This window comes from Netta rufina (genome assembly GCF_964035555.1).
Source record: "Netta rufina genome assembly, chromosome: 1".
Classification (NCBI taxonomy): Eukaryota; Metazoa; Chordata; class Aves; order Anseriformes; family Anatidae; genus Netta; species Netta rufina.
In genome coordinates, this window is record NC_140123.1 from 64,007,200 (window position 1) to 64,021,576 (window position 14,377).

Sequence of the window (14,377 nt, forward strand, 5' to 3'; positions counted from 1 at the left end):
GCTGAGAGTGGAGCTGAGTATTGCAACAAGGGTGACTGAGGTAACCAGGTGGGTTTTGAATGAAAAAAAAAAAAAAAAAAAAAAAAAAAAAAAAAAAAAAAGAGTGTTAGAAGTTTTGCTTGAGCAGATTCACACATAGTCATCAGTTTAACAGCCGCAGGATCAGCTTTTGCAGCAGGTGGGCTATTAATGGAAGATGGAAGCCCTTTGTAGATGTGTGTAAGCAACTCTATATTTTGAGGAAATAACTGTAAGTTCTGGGAAGGGGGCCTGTTATCGAGTACATTCCTAGAAGTGTTGCATTTTCATTCCTAGGATGTTCTCTTCAATTATGTTACTTTTCCTTCTTACAGTATTTTGCCTCAAGGTGAACAACAACTTCTGTGTCTTTAGATATCATTTTTAGACTGCTCATCTTTAGTTATGAAGCAGATGTTTTTCTACTACAAAAGGAGAAAGGAACTTCCAGGACCATGATGCTGGAGGATTCTAGCCCCTGAAGAAAAAGGGGAGGGAGCAACAAAAAGGGAGAATCTCGTCAGCCTTACTTAGTTGGTGACAGCAGGAAGAACACAGAATTACAGAATGGTTGAGGTTGGAAGGGACCTCCAGAGATCATCTGGTCCAACCCCTCTCCTCAAGCCGGGTCACCTAGAGCACACAGGATGGTATTCAGGAGGGTTTTGAATATCTCCAAAGAAGGAGACTCCACAACCTCTCTGGGCAGCCTGTTCCAGTGCTGTGTCACTTGAACTGTAAAGTTCTTCCTCATATGGCAATGAAACCTCCTGTGGTTCAACTTATACCCATTACACCTTGACCCATTACTGGCCACCACTGAGAAGAATTTGGCCCCATCCTCTTTACATTGTCCCACTGTCCCATTTACATTGTTATTTGTAGAGGTTGATAAAATCCCCTCTCAGTCACCTCTTCTCTAGGCTAAACAGGCCCAGCTCACTTTCTCTTTCCTCATAAGACAGATACTCCAATCCCTTAATCATCTTCATGGCTCTGTGCTGGACCTTCCCTAGGAGTTCTACGTTGCTCTTGTACTGAGGAGCACAAAACACAAGGCAATAATATTGTCTGTTTTATACATGTAGTGCAGGCATTTTTCATGCCCCCCTTTCCTCTCCTATGACTTGTTGGAGGATATGGGCCCTCTGAATGACTCTAAGGTATATTATACTGACATGCTCTTCCCTTGTGCTGCCTCTGACAGAACTGAGGGTAGGGTGGATGGGCACTGATGTGACAACAGATATCCATGTGCCACAGAGCCCTTCAGCCTGATAGAAAATGTAAGCAGTAAGAAGTTTCACCAGTCCAGATGGCTGAGCCCTTAGGTTATCACAGACCAGCCCTCCCTTCCTTCACTCCTTGTGGCCTCATACACTTATTTGGCATTTATGCTTGCAAGTCCCCCCATTCCAGCTGGGTGCTCCAGAGAGTAAGAGGACACATGTGGATGTCACAGGGGCTGAAAGGGGGATTTAATCCTCTCAGCCTGATACCCAGTGCCTGATGCCAGGCATCGGTGTGACAGCTTTAAAAAATGTTATAATTTTGGAGACCTTTTGTCAAAGGCAGCGTTTCTTTTTCTTTCATACACACTTTCCTATTGTGAGTGAGTCAGCAGAAGATGAGCTTTTTTTACACACAGCTCTTCATCACTGCAAAAGGTACACACTCAGCACCCTTGCTGAGCATGCCCACTGGGCTGGCTTTGGGTCCCAGTGGGATGTGGACTTCCAGACCAAGCCAAAGGGAGTCTGCTCAGAGGCAGGACCCCGGGAATGTGCATTACACTGGGATTTTACCCTTCTTGCCCTGAGATCAGCAGGGCTGTTAAGCAGCCGAGAGCACATTGTGGTTGTGGGTTTTGATTTCCTTCTGCTTAGAAGCCTGAGAGAAACAGAAGAATGAAAATTAACATAATTTAGGCTAAATGTATAAAACATAAAATCCTCTGGTGCCTCTCAGACTCCAATGTGATAAACCATCCACAGAAAAACATATTGTTACGGAAGTACTGTAACTAATGAATCCTGATTTCCTACAGATTTGTGTCCTGTGGGTTGACTGACTTGTGTGGTCTAAGTTGTATGCCGTTTGGGTGGCTGGGGAATATGTGAGGTCTTACTCCACGTGGATTTTCTGCTTTCTTATAAGGTGTGCTCACATGGTGCTTTCCCCCAGTCTGGGCAACAAACTGGGGACAACTGTCTTTAACCAGCTGCTTGTTGTTACAGACTTCTGAGGACATATTTTTGTTGGTCAGTAGTTTCAAAAGTTTTTAGGAGGACACAAATGCTGAGAACATGAACCTTATTTCCAGAGGAAACAGGGCTAAAAACCTATTATGCTCCTTCTGTCTTCTGCTCCACATCTTCTTCTGGTTTTCATGGTCCTGCTATTTTTGTTTCTTCTCCAGAAAGGATGTATCCTGTGGGCTGTAGGGAGGCAACCTTTTTCCTAATTTTGCATCATTTCCAGTTAAGCTGCCCTGCTCAGGTATTCCTGCATTCATCTTTGCCTCTCATCTAAGCTCATCTTAACACGGAACTAAATCCAGGAACAATTCACCTGCTGCTCGGAGAAACAATCCCCTTGGAAGGTCAGCCAGGCTTAGCCATGTTCTGTCTGTGTCATCATGATATCATCCATAAGATTTTTATTCCCTTCAGGTAAGAAGGAAGCCACATGCAGTTTAGCTCTCAGGTCAGTCTGTGACAACTGGAACCATAAAATTGAATGAAATAATTAATAAAGTTAGTTAATAAAATGAAAAGATGCCCAATTATAATTGAATGCTTATTGATTCATAACATAGGGTTTGGTATGTGTTAGACAAGAACAAGTGCACCCATTTTCGATGCCCACCAGAATGGTGACAGTCAGGTCAGCTGTGTAGTTATAAGAACAGCATATGCTACAATCCAAATTTTATGAATCTCATATCCCCGCGTTGGTGAAAGGTTTCCTTTGAGAAATATTTTCCACTGGTCTACCAAACACCGTCAGCTTTCCACAGTAGGTATTGGGTGCTCAAAAAAATAGTTGCAATGTTGATGTGTTTCTTCTTTACAACCTCTGAGTTAACTGCAGTAGTTGCACTCAAGTCATTTGCAGGTGTTTCTTGGTTGGATGGTTCTTGTTTTTTTAAGCTTATTTTCACTTCAGTGTTAAATAATGTTATCTATCTAGGCTATTTCTCATTTTCTGATTGTAGGAAACATAGTCTCTGCAGAAATAACAGGCATTCCCTTAAACAAAGCTGGTTGACAGCCTGAATTTGCAACCCACAGAAAATTTCAACGTTGTAAGAATATTTCTGATTTTCTTTGGAAGAAATGAATCAGTAGTTCAGAAAGGTAGCTGTGACATTTTCAATCAATGTCATTATTTTAGAATTGTATAAAAGCTCTGAGCTGCCCACAGCTCGGGGGGACACAGTGATTCTTGGGGTCTCCCAGGCTGTCCTGTGATGGAGTCCTGTGGGAAGTCTGGGGGTCCCAAACCTGTTGCTGCGGGACAGGAAAGTGAGGAAGGGAAACCTCTGGGAGTCACTCTAAATTCCCTCAAAATCAAGGGTTTTGTGCAGAATAGTTTGATTTTGCTGTACCGGTATTTGCAGATGGAAGCCAGTTCTATCAACACATTTCCCCCTCGTTCCTTCCATTCCCAGAAATGTTCCTTTGCTCCACGTCCCGGGCTCTGCGCTCGCTTTTCCAAGTCCAGGCTGGCAGTAGTTTCTTTTTTTTTTTTTTTTTTTTTTTTTTGGCTACTCACAAGTAAAATCTAAATAAAGCCAGAGAGGGAAGGCAGGCAGGCAGGGGATGCTCGGCGCCTCCTCGTCCTGCACCTCTAGGTGGGGTAGGCGAGTTTCCTCAGAGAGCGGAGCCCTCTCCCGCTCCTTGCAGTTTGCAAAAACTTCCCCAGCAGAGAGCAAGCAGGAAAGGAGAAGTTCTTGGGAAGCCCTCCGAGCCTGCGAAGGCAGCGCCGGCCGACAGAGCTGAGGGCTTCGGTGGTTTGGAGATCCCTGGGATCGATCTGGGGACATTCATGACAAGCTCTGCGAGGAGAGGACGAGCCCGCTGGCTGTGCCCGAGCCTTGGCACCTGTGAGAGCCCATCCAAGTGGTCACCTCAAGCCCTGTGCCCACAGGAGGACCTCTCTGGGATTCGGCGGTGGTGACCCCATCTACGCGAGGTAGGCTGGCATTGAGCGCGTTTGCCACCATTCCCCAGAGCTGGGGCAGCTCTGGGGTGGGAGCTGCTCTGTCACTGGGGGCTGTTGCTGGAAATCACGTCAGGTTTAGGTTTTGTTTGAACACGATCTACTGTTCTGTGAGTTTTTTCTTCTCCCGGCATTAAACTGAAGAGCTGCACTTTTCTGTGAGTGCCAGAAAGTAGCTGGAGGTCTTGGTAGCATCTTCGGTTAATAGCTGGAGATCGTGGTAGTGCCTTTCGTTAAAAGTTTCCTCACTCTGAGTGTGCTTTAGATTTATCTAATATGAGAAGTTTTGACATTCTGGCCAGTTCACAAACGCCAGTGGGTCCAGCAGATCGTTTTACTTGAGTGGCAGTACGTGTTTCTCCAGAGGATAGGGGGGCTGCTGTTTAGGGTTTCCTGTTAACACTGTGAACTAATTTGCCTGCGCACTTCAGACTGTTACTGCACATTGGAAATTACGACCAGCTACCACAGCGTTGGCAGCGCTGAGGCTGACTGCATGTACATGTGAATACATGTTTGTAGCATGCTGATTTTTATTTTCCCTGCTTCCTCGGCCTTGCTGTAACAGTGCTGTGGAGCTGAGGTCTGGAGAGGAAAGCGGGTTCCCAGGAGCTCCTGGGTGGCAGTGCCATTGCCATGCGCTCCGAGCACTGTGCACTGTACTCGTGGTACCCAAGCAGCTTTGAAATGCCCATTTTAGCTACCTCTGTGGGAGCAGAGAGCTCAGCCTGGGCTGTAAAACCTACCCCAGCAGCAGAGCCAAGCAGCCTGCCTGAGCCTTGTGTGACTTACGACCAGTACTGATACCGAGCCGGCTGTTTTAGCTGCTGCTGCCATGACTACAGCGCTGATGCTGTGGATTAGCAAAAAGGCAGCCTGTATGCCCAAGAGAAAGTGTGTTTTCATTTTTACAACCTGTGGTGCTTTAGACAATACACAGAGGGGCATTAGGTCGCTCTTCAGATATGTTCCCCGTGGGATGAAGGCTGAGCTCAGCATCTAGTGCAATGGTACCAAGGAGCTTAGTGATCAGTGCTTGCTTGGGGTGCCACCCAAAACCACTTTATACGCCTCCAGCTACGAGGAAAGCTTTCACACCTACGGCTGCTGTTTGTTGGGATAGGTGAGGCCTATGGCTACTGCTGCTGCTCCTCTAGAGAAGAGGAGAGAGACAATGTTGTACGCTGCAATTGTGCGTGGTGGATCTCGAAACATTTTGGGCAAATGTTTGAACTCTAGGGCATCTCCATGAGAAAAATCATGGGAGATCATGAATTTTAAAAGGAAATCCATGTCATTTTGCAAAATGGTGTCAAACCCTATGACTATGTTCAGGATTACTCAGTCCTTCCTTCTTTTCTGTCATAAATGCCTAAGTGGAAACTGAAAAGAATATAAAGTGTCAGTATCCTCTATTGAAGAGCAACACCAATAAGAAACTAATTTTGAAATGAAATGAAACAAAACCAAACAAATGAAGGAAATATATTATTTTCAGCAGCAGCCAGGTTGGCTCCACACCACCTGGTGGGAACAGTTTCTCCTTCAGGTAAGCTCCAATGAACCGAATTCCACTGGAGATAACTGACAAGAAAAACTGTTACCAAAACTTGGCCCAGCTCTTTTGGCTTGCATGGTATGACATGATTGTGTTGGTGTTCATAAAAATGTAGTCTGAGTTCATCAAAGAGCTCAGATGGGAATGAGAATGTGCACAGAAAAAGAGCACATGCTTCTTTTCCTTTTCCTTTTCCTTTTCCTTTTCCTTTTCCTTTTCCTTTTCCTTTTCCTTTTCCTTTTCCTTTTCCTTTTCCTTTTCCTTTTCCTTTTCCTTTTCCTTTTCCTTTTCCTTTTCCTTTTCCTTTTCCTTTTCCTTTTCCTTTTCCTTTTCTTTCTTGTCTTTTCCTTTTTTTTTTTTTTTCTTTTTCTTCTCTTTCTTTTGTAGGTGGCTTTTATAGAAAACTGCTGCCACAAATAGGTATTTTTTTCTCTATTACACCTAGATGGAAAACATGTGATGTTTAATTTTTCATGTCAAACTGTGAAATGGTCATTTTCAAGGGATCGTACTGAATCATATGCAGTGGAAATCACCTCACTGAAAGTGTTGAGCTGAATGTGATTGTACCGTAACGGTGTTTAGAATTCCTCTGAAAATGGCTTCACATGAAACATGGCATCTTTACGTGTAAGGATGACATTTCTTGGAGGACTGGAATATTTTGACATTGACTACAGTTTCTAATTGAACCCATATAGCCATGCTAGATAAATGGTCCAAGTCTCAGTTTTCAAAAAATAGCAGCATAAGCTTTTGAAGATAAGATGAATATTAAGATAATGCTTTTCTCATGTTGTCATCAGTAGAGGAATTCCCCTCCAGTATCCTTAACAGAGTTGTTTCCTTTAACCATGCTAGGATGGAACTGGGTTTCAGATCGTATCTATGCCGCTTCTCTTCTCAGCTAAAAGGTAGATAAATTGCAACATGAGCTTCTGCCTATAGCGGAATAAACCAAGAAGGTCCCAGCATGACCACACCCCGCATGAGTTGTTTGTGAAGAGCTGGGGTATATCAGCCTTTCAATTCACTCATGTTAAATGTATCCGTTTTCTTCTTTTGTGTTGCTCTCCAAATTAGGTCTTCGTTTTCTTCTGCTGTCCTCCTGACCCTCAAAGACCAGTTTTTTTTTTATTTTTTGTTTTTATGATGCTTTCAAAAGATGACAGGTCTCCCTTTTCACCTTCTGGAGCAGCAGCTGTCGGTGAGGAAAACAATTCCTTCCTAATACACAAATTGTTCTGGCCAGTGAGTTGTTAGGGCAGGGAGACATTTGCAAAAACAGAGACACTTTCCTGTCACGTGCATTCCAATGAGATATGTCCCTTTAAAGGATTAGACAGTAGATAAAAAATAATGGAATTGCAACATTTATGACTGTCCACCTCTACAAGTGTTACTGGCCTGACCATGTGGTCACCATATGGACACAGTGCTTGGCCATACTTTTTCCGGAAAGCCAAGAACCTGTGTTCACACAGCAGAAAACTAGGACGTCCGAGTACTACTTGGAGGCCAAGGAACTTGTTGTTCTTTTGTTTGATTTATCATTTATCCTATTCTATAAAAAAAATTAAAAAAAAGAGGTTCTGGGCCCACACAGTCAATGGCAGAGCTCCCACAAGGCTGGTGTGCCCAGCTCTTGCTGGCTCCATGGCAGCATTTAGTGATCAAACACTGCTTCTTGAGCCATGCTAACATTGCACACATTTGTTTTGACTTGATGTAGCTCAGATCTTTCTGTTTCCTCCCACCATGGAAATCAGAACAAAAGTAGAGAGGATGTTATTCTCAAATTCAGAAGGAGTCCATTAGAAACAAAAGAATAAAAGATAAACAAAGACTATTTTAAAGCATTATCTGCTATTGTCTTTTAAAGAAGTTAAAGCTTTGCCAGTGGATTTTCAAATCTCTGTGGAGACAGAGTCAGGGCCACATCCTCCTGATCTGACGTCCGTAAGTGCCGGTTTTGAGCTGTCAGAAGTGGTCTTCTATGAAGTTAATCCACAATGCTTGAGCTGAATCATCCACCATGAATCTAGCAACAGGTTTTACATTACCACATTACCCTAACGTCTGACCATCTGCACTGCAAAACCAATAGCCAAGTCCCTGGTGGATTTCATAGAGTTTCTGGCATTTATTCTTTTTCAGTCTCAGTTCTGCAGAGCTGAGCTTTTTTTTTTTTTTTTTTTTTGGATTTGCTGCCTTAAATTCTGCTCGTTTCCTTTTTGGGAGGGGAGGCCTAGTAAGATTTTGCACAGCAGAAGAGACTGTCAGAGCAGTGTCAGTTCTGTAGTGAAAAGGCTTTTTCAGAAGGTTGATGTTGCCCTGTTCCCTGCACCACAAAAAACTTCTCCAGTGGTTGGTGATGTCTGTGCTTAGCCTTGCCTGACTTGCTGTGCACGCAAGGTTAGGAGGTTTCTTGATGAAACAACTATCCAGGGTCCTCGAGAGCTGCTCTGATAATAAACATGTGTGGCATAAACCTTTGTTTGGGAATGTTAGTTGGATATGGTTTGTGGCCACTGGGGAGACGGGGAGGAAAAATAAAAAGAGTTTATAATGCTTAGCTTGACTACACTTGTGGCATCCTGAAATGCGGGTAGACCTGAGATCCTTTTGATCTTGAAGGCCAAAATCAGCCTAGCTGCAAATCTACAGCATCCAGCCCTTCCCCACCAATCTTCAATGAGAGGTTTGCTTCCCTGCTGGAACCTGGCATATAAAGATATACGAGCTCCAGTTCCTCACTGCCTTTGTCTCTGCTGTGCAAATGCTGATGGATGTACATCCCCTGCAGATTGTGTTAACGAGCCTCTGGTTCTTTAGGCTTTATGGCCAGGACATGGTGTTGCAAAGCTTGGCTGAATCCAGGTCCAAGGCAGCTCTAGGGTAAGAAGCAGCCCTGGAAAGATTCGCTATTTTTTTTCCCACCTCCCCTAGAGGTTGTGTTGAATATGAAGCTCTGTTAGACCAGCCTCTATCCTCTGTTCAGCAATATAACAGGCTGGGGACCAAAGCAGAAACATATGGCCACGTACTGAAAGAACTTTTAATTCTGACAGTGCATCTATCTCCTCCCTCAGATAGATCACAAAGAAAAACTACTGAAGTGCCAGTTAGGCAGCATACAATTATCTGCAGATTGACTACCAGGATTTTTCTTTTAATCTTAAGCAAGAGCAGTTTTAATAGTTCAGGATTCAATATTTAGAATTATCCAGACAAGAAGAATGCATATCTGCGAGATATTCCTTCTTTCCTTCACAACTGTATACACACTCCACTGCTTGACAGAAGGACCTGTAAGGGAAGGATGCCTGCATATTAATAGCCAGTAAATTGAGGTTTCACAGAGTTGGCTTCCATCACTGAAAAGAAGGAGACAAAAAGACCCTGTGCATCCAGATCACACATCTTGGAAGACAAAAACTGGGACTGCAAAAACATGAGGAACAGACTAGATGAAAGGCTAAAAATGTCAGACTGTGTTAAACTATCTGATGCTGGTTTATAGGCTGCTACAGTCAGGAATTGTGAAACAGGCAGCATCCTCAAACCCGGGACTGAAACTTACCATCTATAACCAACAGGATTTTGAAATTACCATGCTAAAGTAATGCTTCTCCTCTTAGAGTTAACAAAAATATGCAATAGACCTCAGAGGAACAGAGTTTAGTCAGTGCTGAGCGCATTTTAATACTGTCCCTGAAATGCAGTTGCAAAAGAGCGAAAAAACCAACCAACCGAAAAACCAAAAACCCCGAGAAAAGGCTGGGGACGCGTTCTCCTTTTTGTCACTTGACATTTTGCCATTTCTTTGCTCAGGGGGCAGCATGTGACAATGGGTCCCCTGAGCTCGGCACATTTGTGTTTCCAAAAATAGGAGGGAATGTGCCATGGGCTGCTGCCCGCTGGCTGGCCCAGGCACCCCTTTTTCCTTTTCTTGGTCTTTCACCTGCGTGGCCGGCATGGCTCGGCGCTTCGCAGGAGTTTACGGGCTGGCGAACTGGCGTGAGCCGAGGTTCACGTGAAGTCTGGCAGTCTGAAATCGGACTCACGAAGCGTTCAGTTGTGCCGGCGGCAGGAGGGCAGTAATTTCCAAGCGAGGGGGCAGAGCGCGCAGCTGAGGGCAGCAACCATCTCAGCTGTCACTGCTTAATCCATCAGCCAGTCTGAGCGTCAGCACCCTCCAAGAGAGACAAAAGCAGAACTGAGTATCCAAGCATTGTGGGGCGCACATTTATTTCATTATGCTCAAATATTTCCCCTTGATGGGCCTTGTCTCTTTAAATTTTCCATACAGAAAAAGCATACGCTAGCATATTGCCAATTGGAGGGGTATATTTTTGTGTGCATGTGTAGATCCAGTTCATTTCTTTGGGACATAAAATACAAAGGAAAAAGCCATTGTTCTTGCCTTGCTCTCAATTTTCAGAAATTACCAGTTCTCATAAGCAGACCAAAACAGATAACAGATGGCATTGGCTAGCAACAAGGAAACCTAGATGCAAATACCGTACGGTATATGAAGAACGTCTCTGATGTGGCAGGGTTGTGTTTTCTATCATGGTTTCTAGCTGGTTGTGAGAAAAGTCCTGCACTAGCATTTTGTGGTATTTAATTGAATGTGAAAGGTGAAAATAATTCAGCTGGTGACCAAATGGCAAAATTGGTGATAAATAAAGAAATAAGCAAACATGCAGGGGCTTGATCCTCTTCCCAGGGAAGCCAACAGGAGACTCTCCAACAACATCAGTAGCCCTTCAACTAGGACCTACGTGCCCGTATCCGACCATCATCGAAGGCCCAGATGTACACAGGCTACACTATGAAAAAGAAATAGCAGGCTCTTGCCCACAAATGTTTTCTTGGCCCAAGGAAACAGCCATCAGAGATGGCTCCATCCCTCAGGGAAGGCAGCAGGTCCAGCACGTTGGCCATGCAGGTCCAGGCAGCTCCTGAACCCTGGCAGCCCCCAGCTCACCAGTCCTCTCGGTGACCACAGCTGGGCTGAGCTACAGGGGTTTGTCCATAGCTGTGGGGTGCAGGTTGCTCGGAGCTTGTATAAAGTTGCTTTTAACTTAGCATAAGTGTAAGTCAAACTAAACAGCCAGGCAGATAACGCTGGTGCCAGTACCTCGGTGTGGGGAAATGCCCGGGGCACTTTGAAGAGGTGCCCTTGGGGATAAAGCACGTGGGTGAGGCACGTCCATGTGGAGGTGAGACATTTTGCTGCAGCTTGAGGACGGCACACACTTTCCACTCTCTCCTGCACACAGTGTCACCTCTGTCTCAGCTTTTCAATTCCAGCCTGCAGAGCAGGGAAAGTCAACACAGGTTAAAAGAAACGACGGTTCCCCCAGCTTCCCTTTCCACCGTGAGCGAAACTATTCTTGTGGTGAACAGGTACCAGATCCCTCCCCAGGAAGGAACAGGAGAGGGCTGAGCAGCTGTGAAGCTCAAGCCCGATGTCTTGGTCAGGTGAGACTACAGTTGCATGCTTTCTTCCTGCAGAAATGGGTGCCTGCCAAGTCTCCAATACAGAGCACTTGTTTCTTGTGCTGCAGAGCCCTAAGATATCAGGCACAGCAACAGACAGACAAATGCACTCAAAATGACAGCGGTTTCTTATATTTACTCTTTTTGCCTCTGCCCTCAGTGCTTGTACAGACAGATCCATGGCAATGAAGACAGCCTTACCTTGTTGGTAGAAGGATGTGGTTAAATGCTTGCAGGTTTTGGCTTTTTTTTTTTTTTTTTCTCGAATATGAGAGTGTTGATGGGGTGCCTGTCAAATATCGGCAGATATTTGAGAGCAATCATATCACTCACCCATTTGTTGGTGATGTTCCACTTGTGCAAGCAATGTGCCTGTCCTATACCTTTACTGATAAAAGATTTTGCTCTAGTCCTTTTCCCATACAACACTGACTCTATGCCTATAAAGAGCATTAACAGTTTTCCCTATAGAATAAGAAATGTATAAAATTCAATTTTTCTTTGAAGTGCTTCTTACTACTCCTTTTGCATTCAAGCAAAGCTGTCACCGAGTTCACTGAGATTTGCCCACGCAAGGAGCAAAGGCTCTGTTCTCTTGGGAGTATGTAAGCCATTTTCTAGTAATTTGTCTGCTAAGATGATAGATCTCCTTATTATAGCACTGTAAACAGGAACTTTGCTGTCTTCTAACAGAAATGACTTTACATATTTTATGACGCAGAGCCAAAGGCATTGCTCTTGTTAGCTGGTGTTGGTGGCTGTTTGGTTGGTCTGGACATGAGAATTATCTACTTCCCCTTCCTCTTTTTTGTTTTTGTTAATGAAGGCTTTCTACCTGACTAAAATACATAGCTATATTTTTCCCTTCAGGTCATGTTATCGGAAGCTTTGAGTTGGGGGTGGGGGTAAAAAAGTTCACTTACCAAGTAAGATTAAAGCAATTAAAGGCTAGGGCTCATATTTAATTTTCCCTCGTAGATGCAATTTTTCATGCAGTGACAGCATCAAAACCTTTTCAAGTTTTATAGCTATTTCACATTTGGCAGAAACAACAGGAAACCATCTGTAGCAAAGCAGGATTGTTGTAAGCATAATATTCAGTAATGAAAAAAAGATTAAAAGAAAACACTGTTATCTTTACGTGATAGCTTTGAAGGCATAAAGAGCAGGATGCCTGCATTCACCCATCTACTAGCATCGTAAAATGTTCTAGATGAGGCAACAGTCTCAAAAGTTGATTATTTCAGCAGAAAGAATAAGTCCAATAGGACACAAGAAATACATTTTGACTTCTGGTTTCTGGTTGAGATCTCTGTGATGGATGTAAAGATGCATGTGCAGAGGCTTTACATGGCTGTTTTCTATGTATCATGACTTACATGGCAGAGCTTATAAGCACACGTGTAACTTCAGATAGATGAATGGTGCCAAATAAGCAAGCACTCATCTTCTTAAGCTTTAGCTCAACGTTTGAAAGTCTATTCTGGACCACAGAAATAAAAATAAGACTGTGGAAATTCACACAGTTCATATTGCCCTGTGTTCCATCATGGCACAGTGTATTTGTTCTTGCTTCGCTGTGTATGCTTTATATGCTGGAAAGGAGGCGCCAAGCCTGAAGGTGAAAAATACTTCTTGCTGTAACTTTGTTGGCTAATCAGGGTGTCAGGTCCCGAGGGTGCAGTTTTAGATGTGCTCATAGTGGTAACTGAACACTTCTGAAGCCCACGGTCAGTCTGGAAAGTCATCCCAGTACTGTACTGTAAGTACTCTCCAATTTCTGGTCATGCCAAAATACTTGTCGGTATGTCTGTTCAACAAAGAAAAAGAACAACTTTTTTTTCAATTGCACCATAAAATTTAACCCACTGCTCTTTTCTCAAAATTTTGAATGTGAATGAAAACGTCAAAATTTGAAGTGAATGAGAAACAAATCAAACTTTCTGTAATTGCTCTGTCACCGACAGTGTTTCACATAATAATAACCAGACATAGTTTTAAGATAGTATTTTCTTGCTGTGCTGAAGTCAAAATATGTCAGGGAACTGCAATATCGTCTTGTTATTAATGTCTTAAATTATAGCCAGACACCCTGTTTTTCCAGTTTTCCAGGCAAGTTATGAAGGCTTTTTTTTTTTTTTTTTTTCAAGTGCTGAGCTGATGAGACATTAAAGGTTTCTTTTTCAAATAGTTTGGCTGTTGGGTTGCTCCCTTCACTCACACCTGCCCCTTGACTTAGAAATCGTCTCCGCCTCTGCAGCATCAAACGGTGAATTTACATAGACACAAAGAAAGCGTGGAAGGCCAACAGCTCGTGCAGTCATTAAGATGGGAATGCAGGAAGAACAAAGCGGCACAATGGTAAGAGAAATATCACAATACCCTACCTTTCTGCGAGGCTGACTAACCAGGGCTTTCCCATAGGAGGGAACTGTGCTGAGGATGCCATGGGATTAGCAGTTTCATGTAGGGCTGCTGGCAGTGACTAAGCTGGTAACGGCAAGCCAGTCGAAGTTCTAGACATGAGTCAGGTTTTGAACTTGTTGTGGTTTGTAGTGGCTAAAAGGGCTTTGTACAGCATCATTGTATGAGGCTGGGACTGAAAAGTGACGGGCTTACACCTGGTAAAAACTACTGTCTGCTCTGGAAGCCAATGCTTACTCTCAGCAAAATGTTACAGCCTAGCTCAATTCCACACATTGTTCACAGCGTAGCCTGGGTGTGCCTCTCAAATTATTTTAATGCTTTTACAAAGTACTCTGCCTTATTAATTCGGTAAATTCTTCCTAATTATACAAGCATCCCTGAAGAATTTCAGAGATGCATATAAGTAATGGCAAAGTTTTTTCTTAAAAAAAAAAAAAGACAATAAGAAAAAAGTGGTAGAATAATATCTGTGCTTACCACATCAAGTAAGTAGTTTCTTGTAAGCGTGTATGGCTTTTTCTTCTGGAATTCTAAAACAGAAGCAAAGAAAATGAGTGGGAAGTGTGGTGTTTGGAGTTGTTTTATTCCTTCAGAAATTTCTCCTCATCCCTTTTGAAACAAGCTTGGTGGAAAGACTTAAGT

General features: G+C 43.5%; 1 protein-coding gene across 1 annotated transcript in view; it reads left to right on the forward strand.

The window, feature by feature from the left end:
• Window positions 1-13,636: 13,636 nt before the first annotated feature.
• EDAR (ectodysplasin A receptor) overlaps window positions 13,637-14,377 on the forward strand; it is a gene marked incomplete at both ends in the record, with an annotated part of 58,421 nt that continues 57,680 nt past the window's right edge. The window contains one exon of the mRNA XM_084306426.1: window positions 13,637-13,669. Within this exon, the coding sequence (XP_084162552.1) occupies window positions 13,637-13,669 (33 nt within the window). The remainder of the gene's footprint in view (window positions 13,670-14,377) is intronic.